The sequence below is a fragment of the Salmo salar genome, chromosome 17 (genome assembly GCF_965601325.2).
Source record: "Salmo salar chromosome 17, fSalSal1, whole genome shotgun sequence".
Classification (NCBI taxonomy): Eukaryota; Metazoa; Chordata; class Actinopteri; order Salmoniformes; family Salmonidae; genus Salmo; species Salmo salar.
Window position 1 is genome coordinate 18,247,501 of NC_138307.1, and position 21,196 is coordinate 18,268,696.

General features: G+C 46.4%; 2 protein-coding genes across 6 annotated transcripts in view; both read left to right on the top strand.

Annotated features, from left to right (window-relative positions):
• The window catches only part of LOC106575592 (runt-related transcription factor 1), a 45,074-nt gene extending 37,976 nt beyond the window's left edge, over positions 1-7,098 (top strand). For all 4 annotated transcript variants that reach the window (XM_045699063.2, XM_045699062.2, XM_045699064.2 and 1 more), the window contains 3 exons: positions 272-472; positions 5,317-5,463; positions 5,589-7,098. In XM_045699063.2, coding sequence (XP_045555019.1) covers positions 272-472; positions 5,317-5,463; positions 5,589-6,097 — 857 coding nt within the window. In that variant the 3' untranslated portion in view covers positions 6,098-7,098. The remainder of the gene's footprint in view (positions 1-271; positions 473-5,316; positions 5,464-5,588) is intronic.
• A 2,540-nt stretch (positions 7,099-9,638) lies between these two features.
• Positions 9,639-21,173, top strand: LOC106575595 (uncharacterized). 2 transcript variants are annotated; one of them, XM_082963522.1, is made up of 12 exons: positions 9,639-10,171; positions 10,447-10,527; positions 10,762-10,960; positions 11,151-11,450; positions 11,618-12,029; positions 12,228-12,423; positions 12,654-15,711; positions 17,589-17,966; positions 18,141-18,554; positions 18,670-18,777; positions 18,892-18,957; positions 19,085-21,173. In XM_082963522.1, exons 7-12 carry the CDS (start codon positions 15,666-15,668, stop codon positions 19,216-19,218), a joined length of 1,146 nt encoding a protein of 381 aa, XP_082819648.1. In that variant the 5' UTR covers positions 9,639-10,171; positions 10,447-10,527; positions 10,762-10,960; positions 11,151-11,450; positions 11,618-12,029; positions 12,228-12,423; positions 12,654-15,665; the 3' UTR covers positions 19,219-21,173. The 2 variants fall into 2 exon arrangements, with proteins under 2 accessions (XP_082819648.1, XP_082819649.1); XM_082963523.1 differs by having other exon boundaries at positions 11,151-12,029.
• The last annotated feature ends 23 nt before the right edge of the window (positions 21,174-21,196 follow it).

A 21,196-nucleotide genomic window follows, 5' to 3' on the forward strand; every position in this document is an offset into this window, starting at 1 on the left:
AGACAGACAGACAGGCAGACAGACAGGCAGACAGACAGGCAGACAGACAGGCAGACAGACAGACAGGCAGACAGACAGACAGGCAGACAGACAGACAGACAGACAGACAGACAGACAGACAGACAGACAGACAGACAGACAGACAGACAGACAGACAGACAGACAGACAGACAGACAGACAGACAGACAGGCAGACAGGCAGGCAGACAGACTGAGAGATTGATTGATTGATTGATGGAGAGTGTGTGCGTTTCTGCCTGTGTGTTTGTAGGCCACAGACAGAAGCTGGAGGATGTGAAGACTGGAGCATTGGCCTTCTCCGAGCGTCTGAGTGAGCTGGAGCAGCTAAGGCGGAGCACCATGAGGGTCACGCCCCCTCACCATCATCACCACCACGCCCCCACTCCCAATCCCCGGCCCGCCCTGAACCCGGCCCAGTTCAGCAACCCCACACACCACACACAGATACCAGGTGAGTCTTCTCTCACGGTACCACATACACCCATGGTGCACAGGCTACATGCTAACGGTCATCACACAGTGAAATCACTGCATATGCCTCCACATACGTAGCAAACAACACTCAAACAATGTGTAAGAGAGCAGGAGAGAAGAGGCCCAATCAATTTGTTTTTCACATATTGTTCTGTGTATATTTCTCTAAGCTGTGTTTTCTTTAACTCTGGGTTTGGAAAGACCAGTACTTCCTTTTTAGTGGTTTTAGCCAATCCTGTTGCGGTTAACGTGTGGCACTAGAGCCTCTGACACACACGCCCGCAGTTTCTGTTCCTCTTCTCCAGATGTGTTGTGTGTGTGTGTCTGTGTGTGTGTGTGTTGGCCAGTATATGTAGACAGTTGTAGTGAGGAAGCAGGCCAGGGAGGAGAGGAGGAAGTGAGAGTCAGCTGACAGGAAGTAGAAGTGTGTGAAAAACCCCTCATTTAAAATCTAAACACGCAATACTCCAGTGGGGGCTGCCGAGGGGAGGACGGCTCATAATAATGGCTGGAACTGGAACCACGAGCCCGTTCTCCCCAATTAAGGTGCCACCAGCCTCCTGTGCAATACACTATATAAGGGAGTCATTCACATTACACGTAAGAGACCAGCAAAATATTGACATTGACAGGAATTAGCTATGTCTCCAAAAGTGATGTCAACAAATGATGGAGAGATGGAGATGGAATCAGAGATGGGTGTATGGAGAGATGGAGAAAGAGGAGGGAGGTAAAGAGAGATGGAAAGATGAAGAGAGATGTAATACCCCAAAAGATACATGAGATGCGAGAGAGAAACAGAGGGATAAGGATGGATGGATAGAAGGAGGGGAGTCAGAAAGAGAGGGAAAGGCCCCAGTTCTTCCTGTCCGGTGTGTCTCTCTGATCCTGACGCCACAAAAATAGCAACAGGAGCACTGCCAGAGGAAACCGTTATTAAGTCATTCAAGACCTCTCTCTTTCCCTCCCTCCCTCTCTGTCTTTCCCTCCCTCTTTCTCTCTCTCTTTCCCTCCTACTTCTCTTTTCATATCTGTGAAAATCTGAGGCAGCTGGGGCCATAGGCTGGGTGTATGTGTGTGTCAGAGGCAGCTGTGTGTGCCTTGTGTGTGCCTTGTGTCCCCACAAGGTTAGCTGTACAAGACTGTGTGTGTGTGTGTGTGTGTGTGTGTGTGTGTGTGTGTGTGTGTGTGTGTGTGTGTGTGTGTGTGTGTGTGTGTGTGTGTGTGTGTGTGTGTGTGTGTGTGTGTGTGTGTGTGTGTGTGTGTGTGTGTGTGTCCAGTCTGGTTGTCAGTATGTGGCGTGCCAACCAGAGTGGGTTGGCATGCAGTCAGTGTGGGGTCTGTCCTGAGGCTATGGGCTTTGTGTGTGTCAGTGAGTGGGTGGGTGGGTGGGTATGTGTGTGTGTGTGTGTGTAGGAGTGTGTTCTCTCCATCCAGTGTGTGCCAGCTGAGGCCACCTGACCGATTCCATTCGTCCTATCTGTCCAAATGTAATCTTGGACACCCAGAAATAAAACGCTATTGCGTCAGATGCTCTAATTAAGTTCTGGGGGGACACATAGAAAATGAACTAACGAGACTAGAGAAGTCTCCACCCCCAAGACGGAAACTCTGTCGCCTTCGGGCCTATCAGCCAAATGTCCCCTCCCATTCCGAAATGACATCTGAAAGATGAGCATCTGTCCACGAGAGATTAGTCCAAATGGGACGCTCTCGGTATCTTTGTAAAACTATAGAACAAGAGACAGTGATAGAGAGCAAGAGAGAGAGTAAAATCATGATTCATTTTTCAGTCTGTGTGTGTGTGTGTGTGTGTGTGTGTGTGTGTGTGTGTGTGTGTGTGTGTGTGTGTGTGTGTGTGTGTGTGTGTAAAGCTTACCGTATGTGTGTAGGCGAGTGACTGTGCATATGTCTACATGTGTGTGGGAATGCAGTAAAAATGAATGAACCGCAGCAGCAGCAGCCCCGGATACACAGGCCCGCCTCCAGCCACCCACCCAGCCATGTGTGACTCCTGCCCCAGATCAGAGCTCCGAAGCCTGGGGAGGGGAGCCAAGAAAGGAGGGGGTCTTGGCACTGGGCCTAGGCCTCAGTGTTTTGTTCTTGGGGGAGCTGGCTGCACTTAAAAAGGCCATTGACGTCTTGGCTGCTGTGTGCAATTTGCTTCCCCTCTCTGTCTGCAGAGTATGTGAGGGACAAACACACATACATACACATACACGTACACACTCTTGTCCGCGAGTCTGCGGGCGATCACTGGCATTTATTGGACCACAGGGAAAAGAACCGGCTGCCTAAGAGCACACACACACACACACACACACACACACACACACACACACACACACACACACACACACACACACACACACACACACACACACACACAACCCCCCCTTCCTACGCCCCCTCACTGGGCTAATCACTTCCTCTCCTCTCTGTCTCCATCTGACCATCTCTCTCTCCATCTTTCTCTTCTTTATTCCCTCTTCCTCTCTCCTCCACTCTTCCCACTCACTCCATCTCTCTCTTTATCCTTTTGTCCATCATCATGTCTTGGATGTTTTACTATTTACTCCTTCTCTATTCTCTGCCTCCCAGCTCAGCCCAGGTGTAGTGAGTGATGGTGTAGTGAGTCATGGTGTAGTGAGTGAAGGTGTAGTGAGTGAAGGTGTAGTGAGTGGTGTAGTGAGTGATGGTGTAGTGAGTGGGGTAGTGAGTGAGTGGTGTAGTGAGTGATGGTCTAGTGTAGTGAGTGGTGGTGTAGTGAGTGATCGTGTAGTGAGATGGTATAGTGAGTGATGGTGTAGTGAGTGAAGGTGTATTGAGTGAAGGTGTACTGAGTGATGGTGTAGTGAGTGAAGGTGTACTGAGTGAAGGTGTAGTAAATGATGGTGTAGTGAGTTATGTAGTGAGTGGTGTTGTGAGTGAAGGCGTAGTGAGTGATGTAGTGCGTAAAGGTGTAGTGAGTGACGTAGTGGGTGAAGGTGTAGTGAGTAAAGGTGTAGTGAGTGATATAGTGGGTGAAGGTGTAGTGAGTGATGTAGTGGGTGAAGGTGTAGTGAGTGATGTAGTGGGTAAAGGTGTAGTGAGTGATGTAGTGGGTAAAGGTGTAGTGAGTGATGTAGTGGGTAAAGGTATAGTGAGTAAAGGTGTAGTGAGTGATATAGTGGGTGAAGGTGTAGTGAGTGATATAGTGGGTGAAGGTGTAGTGAGTGATATAGTGGGTGAAGGTGTAGTGAGTGATGTAGTGGGTGAAGGTGTAGTGAGTGATGTAGTGGGTAAAGGTGTAGTGAGTGATATAGTGGGTAAAGGTATAGTGAGTAAAGGTGTAGTGAGTGATGTAGTGGGTAAAGGTGTAGTGAGTGATGTAGTGGGTAAAGGTGTAGTGAGTGATGTAGTGGGTGAAGGTGTAGTGAGTGATGTAGTGGGTAAAGGTGTAGTGAGTGATGTAGTGGGTGAAGGTGTAGTGAGTGATGTAGTGGGTAAAGGTGTAATGAGTAAAGGTGTAGTGAGTGAAGGTGTAGTGAGTGATGTAGTGGGTAAAAGTGTAATGAGTGAAGGTGTAGTGAGTGATGTAGTGGGTGAAGGTGTAGTGAGTGATGTAGTGGGTAAAGGTGTAGTGAGTGATGTAGTGGGTAAAGGTGTAGTGAGTGATGTAGTGGGTAAAGGTATAGTGAGTAAAGATGTAGTGAGTGATATAGTGGGTGAAGGTGTAGTGAGTGATATAGTGGGTGAAGGTGTAGTGAGTGATATAGTGGGTGAAGGTGTAGTGAGTGATGTAGTGGGTGAAGGTGTAGTGAGTGATGTAGTGGGTAAAGGTGTAGTGAGTGATATAGTGGGTGAAGGTATAGTGAGTGATGTAGTGGGTGAAGGTGTAGTGAGTGATATAGTGGGTGAAGGTGTAGTGAGTGATGTAGTGGGTAAAGGTGTAGTGAGTGATGTAGTGGGTAAAGGTGTAGTGAGTGATGTAGTGGGTAAAGGTGTAGTGAGTAAAGGTGTAGTGAGTGATGTAGTGGGTAAAGGTGTAGTGAGGGATGTAGTGGGTGAAGGTGTAGTGAGTGATGTAGTGGGTAAAGGTGTAGTGAGTGATATAGTGGGTGAAGGTATAGTGAGTGATGTAGTGGGTGAAGGTGTAGTGAGTGATATAGTGGGTGAAGGTGTAGTGAGTGATGTAGTGGGTGAAGGTGTAGTGAGTGATGTAGTGGGTAAAGGTGTAGTGAGTGATGTAGTGGGTGAAGGTGTAGTGAGTGATGTAGTGGGTAAAGGTGTAATGAGTAAAGGTGTAGTGGGTGAAGGTGTAGTGAGTGATGTAGTGGGTAAAGGTGTAATGAGTAAAGGTGTAGTGAGTGATGTAGTGGGTGAAGGTGTAGTGAGTGATGTAGTGGGTGAAGGTGTAGTGAGTGAAGGTGTAGTGAGTGATGTAGTGGGTGAAGGTGTAGTGAGTGATATAGTGAGTAAAGGTGTAATGAGTAAATGTGTAGTGAGTGAAGGTGTAGTTAGTGATGTAGTGAGTAAAGGTGTAGTGAGTGAAGGTGTAGTGAGTGAAGGTGTTGAGAGTTTTACACACTCACATAAAACTACTTCACTCACATCTCTATTCAATCACATCCAGTATATACATCTGTAATGTTTCAGTTTCTACCTGTTCAGCAGATGCTGGTGTGAAACAACCTCCGGCGAGTGTGTGTGTGTGTGTGTGTGTGTGTGTGTGTGTGTGTAACCCTCTCTCAACGTGTGTGTCTGTGGGATAGGCAGAAGACATATTTCCATTGTAATGAAATGAATGAATAAAGTATATTTTCTATTCTAATCTCTCAGACTCTAGGCAGATGCAGACATCTCCGTCGTGGTCCTATGAGCAGTCCTACCCCTACCTGGGTCAGATAACCACACCCACCGTCCACTCAACCACGCCCATCTCACCCAGCCGCTCCTCCCTCAGTGATCTGTCCAGCCGCCTCTCAGGTAACACACAAACACTCATTCACCCACTGCCGACTGACCCGTAGTGTTCTCTGACAGTCATCGGTCTCTCTCATTCACTTCCTGCTTCCACTCTAACCTCTAACCCCTGACCTCTCCCCCTACAGGACCTGACCTCACAGCCTTCAGCGACCCCCGTATGTCCCTGGATCGCCCGTTCTCCTCCCTGGCCTCGCTCCCTGACAGCCGCTACCCTGACCCGCGCATGCACTACCCTACTGGGGCCTTCACATACACCCCTACCCCTGTATCCAACGGCGCCATCGGACTCACCATGGCAACCACCCCTGCTGGGCGCTACCACACCTACCTCCCCCCGCCCTACCCCACAAACGCCCCCCAGGGCCAAGGTGGACCGTTCCAGGCCGGTTCCTCTCCCTACCACCTGTATTATAGCACGGCCGCTGGGTCCTACCAATTCTCCATGATGGCGGGGGGAGGCGGGGAGCGGTCTCCTCCGAGGATATTCCCTCCCTGCACCAACGCATCCACAGGCTCCTCCCTCCTGCACCCGTCTCTGCCAAATCAGAGCGAAGGGGTGGGGGTGGAAGCGGAGGGAAGTCACAGTAGCTCCCCTACCAATATGGTACCCGAGGCCGTATGGCGGCCATATTGAGCACAGCAGCGGGTTTGACAAATGATTGACAGACTTGCTGGCTAATTGGAGTGGAGAAGGGGCTTTCACGGAGCGTTCCTATTGGATCATTAGAATGATCAAGGAACAAATTGAGGAAGGAACAGAAACAGGGTGCCATTTTACACCGAGGAGCATGCAGCAGCACTGAACTGAAAATAATTCAGCTTTGTTTTATAAAAGGATTGTTTGCCATGGTTATGATTGTTGTTGGTATTATGAATTACTAGTGGCCAAAAATACAATGGGCGATTTTTGTGTGTGCCACAGGCACTCCCTTCCTATCCCACCTCCCCTTGTACTTCCGCCCCCTCTCCTCCCTTATCCCCCTCTCCCCTCGTTCAAAATGGAGAGAGTGCTGTTAATGTAAATGATGGCCAGCCAAGATCTGTGTCTGTTCTGTCATGTTTGTATTGGTTTATGGCCGTGATATTGTCTGCACTGATCTACAATCAGCACTGTTAGTCGATTCACAATGGTTAAGGGTAGGAATTTACAGGGAATGCTGTACCCAGTTCAGTGCTTATGGACATTGTACTGCCACACCAAACTGTAACAGGTCGTTTGCTTTATGATTCCTTAATTTATTATCTTACAATACCTTTTTGGTTGTACGGTGTGTGTCTGTCTGTCTGTCTGTCTGTCTGTCTGTCTGTCTGTCTGCCTGTCTGTCTGTCTGTCTGTCTGTCTGTCTGTCTGTCTGTCTGTCTGTCTGTCTGTCTGTCTGTGTGTGTGTGTGTGTGTGTGTGAAGGAAGGAAGGAAGGAACAGATAAGGCCTACATTGCCACATGATTCACCTCATATTTGTAAATAGTCTTTAAATGTAAATGACGACTTTGTCCATGTTTGATGACATCATTGCCTCCCACACAGGTACGTCACAGCAACATCAAATACGCCTTTTCTCACATTTTGTTTTACTTTATGAATATAAATATTGTTGTAAAGAAAATAAAACCAGTCTTTTTGTATTTTCTCTAAATCTCTTTCTCCCACTCTCTGTCTCAATCTCTCTCCCTCCGTTTCCCTCCCTTTCTCTCCCTTTCCCTCCCTTTCCCTCCCTTTCTCTCCCTTTCTCTCCCTTTCCCTCCCTTTCTCTCCCTTTCTCTCCCTTTCTCTCCCTTTCCCTCCCTTTCTCTCCCTTTCCCTCCCTTTCTCTCCCTTTCTCTCCCTTTCTCTCCCTTTCTCTCCCTTTCCCTCCCTTTCTCTCCCTTTCTCTCCCTTTCTCTCCGTTTCCCTCCCTTTCTCTCCCTTTCCCTCCCTTTCCCTCCCTTTCTCTCCCTTTCTCTCCCTTTCCCTCCCTTTCTCTCCCTTTCTCTCCCTTTCCCTCCCTTTCCCTCCCTTTCTCTCCCTTTCTCTCCCTTTCCCTCCCTTTCTCTCCCTTTCCCTCCCTTTCCCTCCCTTTCCCTCCCTTTCTCTCCCTTTCCCTCCCTTTCCCTCCCTTTCCCTCTCTCATATTGGGCTGAAGGGAAAGGGACTTGTTGGCACTGGAATCTGTGCCAACATTCACCCCCTTCCTAAGCACACACACACAGCCTTATGCTATTCCTGACCCTGGAAGAATTTACACAGGCAACCAGACAAGCCCTGGCCTGCCCTCTCTGCCACCCTACGTTTCCAGAAAGACAAACTCACACTTCACTAAAATACACACTGATATGGGCGCATACATAGACACTCACAAAGACTTCTTAAATGTACTGTAAACACACACAGATATGGCCACCTTTTCTCTCTCTCTCTCTCTCTCTCTCTCTCTCTCTCTCTCTCTCTCTCGGGGCTAAATAACCCACAGACGCACACACAAAATGACACACGGATAGCTAAATAAAGGCGAACCTGTCCAGACAGTGGGTACACAGAGCGTGGCTGTTAGGTCTGTGTTATAATCCTTCTCCAGGACTCAGGCCAAGGCCCATAAAACCACGCAGTCTCCAGGAGAAGAGGGCAGTGGGGTGGGAGAGACACAGAAACACAGTCTATGATACTATAATACACCACTATTCACAGTCAGTCTATAATATAGCCTATGATATTTATTATCCAAAACCAAGGAGTTCATCTTGTGTTGCAACTGCAAGTAGGCCTACCTATAAACCAACTGAATCATCTGCTTTGACATGCAACAAAGAATCCACAGACAAATAGGTCTGTTCCTCATAACTTGGTTAGGGGAACCTTATCATAAATCAACATTCAATGAGAAAGCGTTGTGAATAGCGTCTCCTAATGAGGTCCACAGACTTTGTGGTGGTCTTATGAGAAACAGGCCAAACTTGATCTATGTATGGCTGCCATGCAATCCATGTCACGTTGATCTTCCTTTGAGGAAGTGTTGATCGGTGAATAAATTGTAGTCGCAACTTTATCATCAGGGACGCATACTTTCCGTTGCTTTGTTTGAAGTTTCACCAGGGGTGTATTCAATCAGCCGATTCTGTGGCAAACCGTTTATTAAACGGAAGCAACGGAAATACATTTGCTAAACGTTTTGAAACTGTTTAGACTAATGATTACACCCCTGGTTTGTTTGACAATGCTCGCACATGTCCAGGTCAGTGAAAAAGACCTGTATACAATTACAGGTGCACTAAACCCTTATTATAGTCCATGTTGATATAGGGTCATTTTTCCAATAGGCGTAGCCTACAAGCCAGAGGAACCGTTGAGGGGAACAGGGGAACACCCACCCCCATCGGGAACGTGGGAAACGCATTAAACTAGTGTATCCCCGTTGATATTGGTAGCCTATGAGCGTGACATACTCAATCCCAAGGAATAACCTGGAAAATGTTAGCTTTGCTGTTAGTCATGGCAGGACAGAACACAGAAACAAACATATGTTGATGTCTGTGTGTTGATGTTCAAGGCCCAAAACAATCAATTAATCCTACTAACCTTGGGATACTTTTGAGACAGCAAAAGTACTGTCTTTCCACCCAAATGACAGCCCAAATAATCGATTGACAAATTCGCTAATCCCTGAAAACCGTTAGAATCACTGACGGACAGTTTCACTGGGTTCGGTTCAGCTATGAACGTGATTGATCACCAACAGTAATGATAAACGCTGAGAAATGATCGCTAACAAGAATTAGCATACATACTATTAATCACTTTGACAAGAGGGAGAGAGGGGGTCGAGGGGACTGCTGATTGTTGCTCGGACATAATGCAGATGATAAAATCAAGAAATGAAAACAGGTATTGAAAATTACATACACATTAGATGTGATATATGTAATATATGTAATAGATGGATATAGATGTTGTAATAATTAATGAAGCATAACAGGATATAGGATATAACTTTAATGTCTGAAGAAACATAAATTATAGTGATTTGTTTTCCCGGCAGATTTAGAGAATCAGTGGCTTTATGCGATTGCAAAATTGGTCTTGCAGTTATAATTCTAGCCAGAAGATGGCGCCAAGGTATCTGAATTGCTGTTTGACTCGATGCGCGCTGACGTACCAAAACTCCTCCCCTGACGTTTTAGCGGGACTCTGACGTTCCACGTACGTCGCGCGCTAAATTTGTTTTGTGTCGAAGTAAATTCAAGGAACAACAACACAAAGGCGTATCAGCTATTTAAAACGGCTTTCTTCTTGTTGTTTTCGGACCAAACTTTCCCCCCCCCCCCCCCATTATCCTTACAAAATGTCACAACAAGCTGGTTATTCAACTAGTTTCAAAAGACCAGCTGAAATCCTGCGAATGCGGAGGAAGAGAGCCCGCAGCGAGGGTGTCAGTTCTGGCGGCCGAGGCGCGATTTCCAGCCCGTGTGAGGGTGCCTCTATATCCGCTGTTCGACCAGGGTCGCTCTGGAGGGGGAGTGAAGCGGTGAAACCCATTTGCTAGCATCGAGAACACCTTCAACAGCCCAGCGAAGAAGAAAGTCTTCATTTACACTGATGATGACGACGCCGACTCTTCGGATTCTGTGAAGCCGGACGGCTCTGCAGGAGTGGAGGGAGAGAAGTCAACAAGAACGCTGCCATTTAGTGAACGACTTCTCCAGGCAGAAGAACTAAGCAAAGACGTGCCCGGCAAGGTATGATAGTGGCACACGTTAATACATTGCACAACAACAATAATAAAGTTATAAACACTGTAGCTTGCTACTGTACCTAACGCTAGCAGACTTGTATTATTTTCCAGCAAACTACAGTATCTAGCCAACTGACACATGACAGTTGGTTAGTTAATGCAGTCTTAGCCAGCTACTGTACAGTTGTCAAATTGCTTTCTGTCAAAGCATCGCACCTCATGTTGATTTCACACCGCTGTTTTTGTTCTGATCTTTCCCTCCTTTCTCTCTAACAACAGAAACCAACTTCTCTGTCTGAAGACGACTCACTGTTTGAAGATGAGGATTTGTTCCAGGAGGAGAGAACACCCATACTGAAGGTGAGTTCTATTAATTTCTCGCTTCTCTTACTCCTTATGGACATGTCTCCAACTCCATTCTTGGAGAGCTACCAAAAGGCTGTTACAATCATAGCTATCTACATTATAGACAGGCTGTGGAGTAGCTGGTGTGCAGGCTTTTATTCCATCCCATTCAACTATTCATGACTACAGACTAACGTTAGGGGTTGTTTTGGTATTTTGTGAGTCAACATTTTACCTTGTGTGTGTCAGAGTCCCCAGGCTGGTGCAGTAACCTCCATAGCGCCCCCTGCGTGTGTGGAGTACCCTGCAGACTGGAGCCTGAAGATGTCTCCTTTTCACCTCCCTGCTCCCCTTCTCCTGGGCTGTACAGCCCAGAGCTACAGAGGAGGCCCAGGGTCTTACCCAGCACTGTAGAGGACAATACACTACTATACCACAGAGTATACAGGTACTGTTATACATGTTACACACACAGACACACCAATGGAAACCCCAAGGCAAAGGAGTACTGGTACCTGAGGAGCTTTACTAGCAACACAAATATATTGTCTGTATTATTTCAAAAGCTTTAAATGATCTTAAACTCAACTCCTCTCTCTCCCTTCTCCCCCTCTCCTCTCTCTCTCTCCCTCTCCCAGGTCAGTGAGTCTGTCCTCCCTGTACAGTCTATTGAAGGCCAGACTATGTCCATATTTCTATGTGTGTTCCTACCAGTTCACTGCTCTTTTCAGAGCCTCAGGACTGGCAGGGAACAGCAGTATCACTGCACTACTCACCCCAACCACCAGGGGGCTGAGAGAGGCCATGAAGGCTGACGTGAGCTACAAGATACAGTATATCCTTCAAGTTTATTATGTCATATGCACAGGATACACACATGGTGTTTACAGTCCAACGAAACGCTGACCTGCAGGTTCCCTCTCGATAATGTGACAACAGTAAGCAGTAAACAAATCTAATAGAATAAACATTTAGAATAAACATTAGTATAAATACAGGAAGTCACTCAACAATATATCATGTAGAAGTTTGTTATTAAACATTTATATATGGTTATTCTAATCTTGATAGTAAAACATTTTCTGTCAAATACCTGTTGTTGTAGGTATTGAGTTCACACTCCCCCTGCTGGAAGAGAGGAGGAAGAGCAAGGAGCAGGGATCAACCGCACACAACCAGGAGACAGATGGAGAGGAGGAGGAGACACAGTCTGAAGCCAGTGACAAGGAAGACGATGATGATGACGATGGTGGGTTTTCCTGGCTGACGGAGATGGGAGTGCAGGATAAGATTAAGAAACCAGACAACATCTCCATCAAACTGCACAAAGAGCGCAACTCTGTGTGTTTAGACCACAAGCCAGAGTCTGTAGTGTGTGTGTCGGGAACGCACACCTTCACTCTCATCAACTTCCTCATCAACTGTAAGAGCCTGGTGGCAGGGGCTGGATCACAGGCAGGCCTGCCCCCCACCCTACTGGCCCCTACAGCCTTCAGAGGAGCTACGCTACACTCAAGGTGAGACACACTGCTGTAGACTGAAACCATCTGAGGAGCCTTACCTCCCACATTTCAATTTTCAATTTATGAATGGAAATAACAAAAACTAGAAATGGAAATATCAAAAACTAGAAATGGAAAGTTTCATAAAAAACGTTGCTGTGTGTAACAGAAATTATAAGCATGTTGCCTTGTGTCTAATTGTTGGGCGCACAGTGTGAACGTGAAGACCCAGGTGCGTGCTGGTTACCAGGACGTGTGCAGTCTAGAGGTGACGGGACCCATAATGCCTCATTCTCTCCACGCCCTGACCCGCATGCTTCGGCCTGCTCAGAGAGGATGCTTCAGCACCGCACTCTACACACACGAACCCACCGCTGTCCTCAACACACACACCACCACCAGGGAATAGGTCAGTCACACACACACACACACAAACCCACCACCGTACCGAACACACACACACACACAGCTCAACTGTTATCCAAGTCACGACACCACTGTAACGGACTGGTATAAAGCCTCGTCATTTCATCTCCGCAATTCAAAGTTAAATCATAATAAAAAATCCTTTGTACTTGTTTGTATATATCCTTCTCTTCCCCTCTCCTCTCTTCCTCCCTGCCTCTCTCCCTCTCCCAGGCTGAGCAGGCTGTAGAGCTGGATGGATGTGGTCTTCATCCCAGCACCATCCAGCAGCTCCAGGAGCCCTCTACCTTGGGAAAGTCTCCCCTCCGACAGCACCATTTGAACAACTACTCCTACACATGGAAGTCCTGAGAGCAACTCACCCTGCCTCTATCAGACTGCCCAGAGAGCACTGCTAGGCTACGTCCCAAATTGCACCCTTTTCTCTTTATAGTGAAATGCTTTTGACCAGAGCCCAATAAAGTAGAGCACTATATTGGAAATAGGGTGCCATTTGGGACACAGCCTAGGGCCAACATGCCTTTAGTGGACCGTACCATTCCTACACTGCCGTATACTTACTGCCCATATTTGTCTGAATAGCCTGTCCACAAACTCCAGGTATGCTGGCAATTGTAGTTTTACTAACCCCCTGTCCTCTGGACTACAACCCAATTACTGATGGGAAATGGAGTTCTTGTATATGTAAAATTCCTGTATATTTCATAATGAGATGGATTTTGCTGAAACAGAGTTGTTGATGATTTTAGACCCTGCCCTAAGATGTTTTTGTCGTGAACCATTTTTACATTTTTTGTTTTAAGAGCTTTTATTTCAACATAATTGTTTTATAGTAATGATGTTATATCTCTGTACTGGTGACATTTTATTGGATTCAATTCATTTGTCACATGATTTTTCTGCTTGACTTATTTTTTCCCCCCTTGACTGTTATAAATTTAATGTCGAAGTGGTTTAGATTTCCTGATTTTTAAAAGAAAATTCCCCTGATTTGCTCGAGGAGAATATTCAGTCACAGTGTGGTGTCTTGGCAGCAGAACCACTGTGCACTGACTCTTCTCCAGCTAGAGTTTCATGTTCCGTTAACGGGAAGCCGACCTGGGCTGCATCCAGGAGAACACAACGTTCTGAAAGCTGCAGATATAGAGCTGACATGATTCCCTTCTACGTGTCTATTCTATACTGAACAAAAATATGAATGCAACTATTTCAAAGACTTTACTGAGTTACAGTTCATATAAGGAAGTCAGCCAGTTGAAATAAATTCATTAGGCCCTAATCTATGGATTTCACATGACTGGGAATACAGATATGCATCTGTTGGTCACAGATACCTTAAAGGTAGGGGCATGGATCAGAAAACCAGTCAGTATCTGTGACCACCATTTACCTCATGAAGCGCGACACATCTTTGCATAGAGTTGATCAGGCTGTTGATTGTGCCCTGTGGAATGTTGTCCCACTCCTCTTCAGAGACTGTGTGAAGTTGCTGCATATTGGTGGGAACTGGAACACGCTGTCGTACACGTCGATTCAGAGCATCCCAAATATGCTCAAAGAGTGACATGTCTGGTGAGTATGCAGGTCAAGGAAGAACTGGGACATTTTCAGCTTCCAGGAATTGTGTGCATGCTGAAACATGAAGTGATGGCAGCAGATGAATGGCACGATAATAGGCCTCAGGATCTTTCCACGGTATCTCTGCATTCAAATTGCCATCGATAAAATGCAATTATGTTTGTTGTTTCTGCCTACCTGCCCATACCATAACCCCACTGCCACCATGGGGCACAGTGTTCACAACTTTGAAATCAGCAAACCGCTCTGGTGGACATTATTGGAGTCAGCATGCCAATTGCATGCTCCCTCAAAACTTAAGACATCTGTGGCATTGTGTGGTGTGACAAAACTGCACATTTTAGAGTTGCCTTTTATTGTCCCCAGTACAAGGTGCACCTGTGTAATAATCATGAAGAAATTCTCACTAACAGGGATGTAAACAAATTTGTGCACAAAATGAGAGAAATAAGCTTTTTGTGCATATGGAACATTTCTGGGATCTTTTATTTCAGTTTATGAAACATGAGACCAACGCTTTACATGTTGCGTTTATATTTTTGTTCAGTGTACATAGTACGTTGCTATAAGAATGTTTTGCAAAAGTTTGAGCCCACTGATCTGCATAGCTGCATCTTGATGAGTAAACAGGAGCATAGCTATAGATGAACTACACTCATGTGGAATAGGTGTAAAAGTGAAATGATGCAAATTGGCAACCTTCACACACCAGATGTCCAAATTAACAGGATTGATAGAGGGGGTTTATAACCAAACACTGGACTGGATACTATCAATTTATGTTATAATAATCCAAAATGCAGTCTGCCTTGTGTTCCTGTAAAGGTTATTATAGTTTTGTGGTTTTATATTCATTTTTTGTCTCAGTTTTCAGATCCACTTTACTAGTTTTATTTTGTTTGTTTTCACAAAAATATTTCTATTTAGTTTTATATTTTGTTTTAGTGTTAAACTTACTGTATGCCTCCCAGTCTACACAGTCTGTGTGCATATTTTATGTCAAGCCAGGGTAAGCCTACACGAAACACAGCCCTCATTTTAAGTCTTTCTAAAATCCCCTATGAGAGAAAGTAATGGTAGAAAAACGATTAATTTCCCTGTTTGACCGCCAGGTTTATTGGGTATTGTGGGGCTCTATAGAGTGGTTGGATTAATATAAATTAAATAATAGCTCGTAATGTGAGTCCTGACACAGACATCTGCTTCTCACGGTTATAAAAAAGAGGACATCCTCTTGCCAATGGCTGAAGTCTAACCCGTGCGCAGACCCGTTTCTTGCGGTTCGTTGTTTATCTCGCCTTGATAACCAGTTATTCGGTAAGAGCACCCTTCACGGTGACTTGTTCTGTTGCAAAAGTTAATAATGGAGACGGTCAAGCAGACTTTTTCTTTTTAGGCTCGTGAGATCAGCGACATCCACCGGACCCTGAACGGATTTTTGTTTCGATTTATTGATTGGCTATGAGTGGGATTTAGGCTACATTTACAATATATTTTGAACACTTTTTTACCAGACCTAATACCCTTCTAATAACTTAATTGTTTCTTTCCAGGTGTATTCAATAAAAAATATTTAAAAAACGTTTTTTATTTGTAATTTTTGTAATATTTTTTTTATAGGTGATCAAGGGATAGACATCTTGCAAGATGATTTTTTTAGGCTTCTTGGTGATTTTGACGTCAGTCCAAGCTGGTGAGTTTCTTGAGACCTAGGCTACTACTCTCTCAATCATTTACATTTACGTCATTTAGCAGAGACTTACAAATTGGTGCATTCACCTTATGATATCCAGTGGAACAACCACTTTACAATAGTACATCTATATCTTTTGGGGGGGGGTTAGAAGGATTACTTTATCCTATCCCAGGTATTCCTTAAAGAGGTGGGGTTTCAGGTGTCTCGGAAGGTGGTGATTGGCTCCGCTGTCCTGGCGTCGTGAGGGAGCTTGTTCCACCATTGGGGTGCCAGAGCAGCGAACAGTTTTGACTGGGCTGAGCGGGAACTGTGCTTCCGCAGAGGTAGGGGGGCCAGCAGGCCAGAGGTGGATGAACGCAGTGCCCTTCTTTGGGTGTAGGGACTGATCAGAGCCTGAAGGTACGGAGGTGCCGTTCCCCTCACAGCTCCGTAGGCAAGCACCATGGTCTTGTAGCAGATGCGAGCTTCAACTGGAAGCCAGTGGAATGTGCGGAGGAGCGGGGTGACGTGAGAGAACTTGGGAAGGTTGAACACTAGACGGGCTGCGGCGTTCTGGATGAGTTGTAGGGGTTTAATGGCACAGGCAATGGAGCCCCGCCAACAGCGAGTTGCAGTAATCTAGACGGGAGATGACAAGTGCCTGGATTAGGACCTGCGCCGCTTCCTGTGTAAGGCAGGGTCGTACTCTGCGAATGTTGTAGAGCATGAACCTACAGGATCAGGTCACCGCCTTGATGTTAGCGGAGAACGACAGGGTGTTGTCCATGGTCACGCCAAGGCTCTTAGCACTCTGGGAGGAGGACACAATGGAGTTGTCAACCATGATGGCGAGATCCTGGAACGGGCAGTCCTTCCCCGGGAGGAAGAGCAGCTCCGTCTTGCCGAGGTTCAGCTTGAGGTGGTGATCCGTCATCCACACTGATATGTCTGCCAGACATGCAGAGATGCGATTCGCCACCTGGTTATCAGAAGGGGGAAAGGAGAAGATTAATTGTGTGTCTGCGTAGCAATGATAGGAGAGACCATGTGAGGATATGACAGAGCCAAGTGACTTGGTGTATAGCGAGAATAGGAGAGGGCCTAGAACTGAGCCCTGGGGGACACCAGTGGTGAGAGCACGTGGTGCGGAGACGGATTCTCGCCACGCCACCTGGTAGGAGCGACCTGTTAGGTAGGACGCAATCCAAGAGTGAGCCGCACCGGAGATGCCCAACTCGGAGAGGGTGGAGAGGAGGATCTGATGGTTCACAGTATCAAAGGCAGCAGATGGGTCTAGATGGATGAGAGCAGAGGAAAGAGAGTTAGCTTTAACAGTGCGGAGAGCCTCCGTGACACAGAGAAGAGCCGTCTCAGTTGAATGACCAGTCTTGAAACCTGACTGATTTGGATCAAGAAGGTCATTCTGAGAGAGATAGCAAGAGAGCTGGCCAAGGACGGCACGCTCAAGAGTTTTGGAGAGGAAAGAAAGAAGGGATACTGGTCTGTAGTTGTTGACATCGGAGGGATCGAGTGTAGGTTTTTTGAGAAGGGGTGCAACTCTCGCTCTCTTGAAGACGGAAGGGACGTAGCCAGCGGTCAAGGATGAGTTGTAAAACTCATCAATAAGCATTCTCTATTTTCCAAAGGCTTGTGTCATTATTTGTTTAAAACTAGAGATCTCTGCTATACCTCTGCTCTTTGTCATTATCATACAAAGGTCTTGGACACAGAACTGGATCTGTAGCATAATGTACATATAGGTGTTCTGCCTGTCTTCCTTTCTGACTAATCATCTATTCATCCCTTTCTCCTTCTCTCTCCCCCTCAAACTTTTTCCCCATCCTTCATCCCTCTCTCACACGCTGTGTTCTCCATCTGTCCATCCATCCCCCCAGTGTCTGTGCCTACCTTCTCCCCCGTGAATGAGCTGAAGGTGGGGTACGGAGAGAATGTCACCCTCCCCTGTAACTTTTCCTCCTACCTGGGCCAGGAGGATGAGGGGGAGGTCCGCTGGGAGGCCATGGGGCAGGAGGTGGCCTCTATGGAGGTTGGGAACATCCTTGGTGAGGCCAGATGGGACGACGGCGCCAAGGGGTTGGAGGTCAAAACGACGCTGGGGTTCTCTTCCCGGGTGGAATTCCCCCCAGCAGAGAGGATGAGAGATGGAGACTTCTCTATGACCATCCAGGAGACAGTGCTGAGCGATGAGGAAATGTACGAGTGTATCTGGCTGGGCCGCAAGACCATCTCTACGGTCTGGCTCAAGGTTCAGGGTAAGTCTGTTTTCAGGCTTTCTCATTCAGAGCTGCATTCTGTGGTTGGTGGAGTCGACCAGCGGCCATTTTGGGTGTACCATTTGGAATGTTTGATTATCTTCATTTATGCTTATCACATCCTCCTTCATCCCTCACTCTTTTCTACTACTCTCCATCCCTTCTCCCTCTCAGAGCCCGACCCTCCACGCTCTATCACGCTGTTCAAGGGAAGCCCGGTCACTCTGCCCTGCTATGGTGTCATCCCCAAGACCCAGCCCACCAGCCAGATCCACGTCCAATGGCTGAAGGACGATGTGGAGATCATGACCCTTAACCCTGGCCCAGACGACAAGGGACCTAAGGAAGAAGATCTCCGTCTCTCTCTCCCACCCAACAACCTGCTGGAGAACGGTGACCTGTCCTTGTTTATCTACAAGACGGAGCTCAAAGACCAGGGAGTCTATCGCTGCTTCTACAAGTCCAGGGGCTTCGAGACCCCTAAGAATGGGATACCAGAGGGTGTCTCTCTCACCATCCTAGATCCATACACTGACCTATATAACTTAACAGGTAGACCTACACACGCTGACCTATATAACTTAACAGGTAGGCCTACACACGCTGACTGACATTGAGTTTGTTCTTTAATTTGTGCTCCTTGTTTTTGAATGCGAGAGCTAGTAACATAGATTTTTCAGTGTTTTTCCCTTTTGTAACACAGGAACAGAGAATGTCACCAGTAGCTCAGACTTTAGTGGGACTAGTGGTGACAGTGAGAACCCAATAACATTCTTCACTTTGGTGACGCAAGATAAGGAGGATATGCAAGGTACTGTACAGGTGTTGCAACGTTTGAAAGCTATTTTCTCCCCAATGCTTATTATTACTTATTGTTTTCGTTATTGCTGGGACATACTGGTAACATTTCATTACATCATTACAGTGACATCATCTGAGCCAATACTAGTGCAGACAGAGATGACACCATCATCACCTGACACAACCTTCGGTGAGTGTTATGTTCTAAATGTTTTGGAAGTACTGTAGATGAATGTTGGAGACGTAGGCAATGTTGAATACTGTGCCCCACTATTCTCCCTCTTCCCTCCTCTCCCTCTTCCCTCCTCCTTGCCCAGAGGATCCAGAAGACGTGTTGGCAGTGTGGACAAAGACCCTTCCGCTAGTGCGTATCGGGATAATCACCGTGGTTCTGCTGGTTACAGCTCTGATCTTCTTCCCTCTGCTGGCTCTCAACAAGATCCCATCCTAGACCCACATTAGGAAGAGAGGGTAGACGCAAGGGTTAGGGCAAGGTCATTCAATTATGGCTCTGGAGGGCTGAAAAACATTTTTATTCTCTTTTAATCAGACTGATTCAGATTTGGGTCTATCGGGTGACTCTTGGCCAATCAATTGATAATTATTTCAGGACTAGTAACTTTTTAAAGTGTATACAGTGCATTTGTAAAGTATTCAGACCTTTGCTTTTTCCACATTTTGTTACGTTACAGGCTTATTCTAAAATATATTACATTTTTTGTCTCAATCTACACACAATACCCCATTATGACAAATTGGAAACAGGTTGAGACATTTTTGCAAATGTTTAAAAAAACAGATACCTTATTTACATAAGTATTCAGACCCTTTGGGATGAGACTCGAAATTGAGCTCAGGTGCATCCTGTTTCCATTGATCATCCTTAAGATGTTTCTACAACTTGTTTGGAGTCCATCTGTGCTAAATTAAATTGATTGGACATGATTTGGAAAGGAAAACACCTGTCTGTAAGGTCCCACAGTTGACAGTGCATGTCAGAGCAAAAACCAAGCCATGAGGTCGAAGGAATTGTCCGTAGAGCTCTGAAACCGGATTGTGTCGAGGCACATTTCTGGGGAAGGGCACCAACAAATGTCTGCAGCATTGAAGGTCCCCAAGAACACAGTGGCCTCCATCATTCTTAAACGGAAGAAGTTTGGAACCACCAAGACTCTTCCTAGAGCTGACCTCCCGGCCAAACTGAGCAATCGGGGGAGAAGGGCCTTAGTCAGGGAGGTGACCAAGAACCCGATGGTCACTCTGACAGAGCTCCAGAGTTTCTCTGTGGAGATGGGAGAACCATCAGGAGGTACAACCATCTCTGCAGCACTCCACCAATCAGGCCTTTATGGTAGAGTGGCCAGACTGAAGCCACTCCTCAGTAAAAGTCAAGGCACAAAAGACACCTAAAGGACTCTCAGACCATGAGACACAAGATTATCTGGTCTGATGAAACCAAGATTGAACTATTTGGCCTGAATGCCAAGTGTCACGTCCGGAGGAAACCTGTAACCATCCGTACGGTGAAGCATGGTGGTGGCAGCATCATGCTGTGGGGATGTTTTTCAGCGGCCAGGACTGGGAGACTAGTCAGGATCGAGGGAAAGATGAACAGAGCAAAGTACAGAGAGATCTTTGATGAAAACCTGCTCCAGAGCGCTCAGGACCTCAAACTAGGGCGAAGATTCACCTTCCAACGGGACGACGACCCTAAGCACACAGCCAAGACAGCACAGGCGTGGCTTCGGGACATGTCTGTGAATGTCCTTCAGTGGCCCAGCCAGAGCCTGGACTTGAACCCACTCTAACATCTCTGTTGAGGCCTGAAAATAGCTGTGCAGCGACACTCCCCATCCAACCTGACAGAGCTTGAGAGGATCTCCAGAGAAGAATGGGAGAAACTCCCCAACTACATTTATGCCAAGCTTTTTGCTTTGTCACTATGGGGTATTGTGTGTAGATTGGATAAGGGGAAGAAAAACAAATTAATCCATTTTAGTATAAGGCTGCAACGTAACAAATTAAATGCACTGTATATGTGAATAGTCTGAAAATGCTACATTATCTTAGCCACATTAAAGCTACAGCCTTTATGCATTTGTCCTCTGCGATGCTGGATCAACCCCTCATCTGAGCTGCCAGTGAGAAGTCTGAGATCGTTTGATGTCTGCACTGCTACGTCCGCTGAATGCTTTGGAGGTTGTGTATTGGAATGTGGGATTGGACTCAAGGGCTCAGATGAACCCTGCTATGCTCTGTCCTTATATAGTATTCCTATTAATATCTCTCCCTTGGAATGATGACAAGGGTGGGGAGACAGTCTTCAAATACTGAACTGCACCATTTGAAAACACAGTATTGGATGTACAATAAACGTGTGTTGTGAGCGCATCGCAAATAAACATTGAAAAGACATGTTCCTGTCTGTA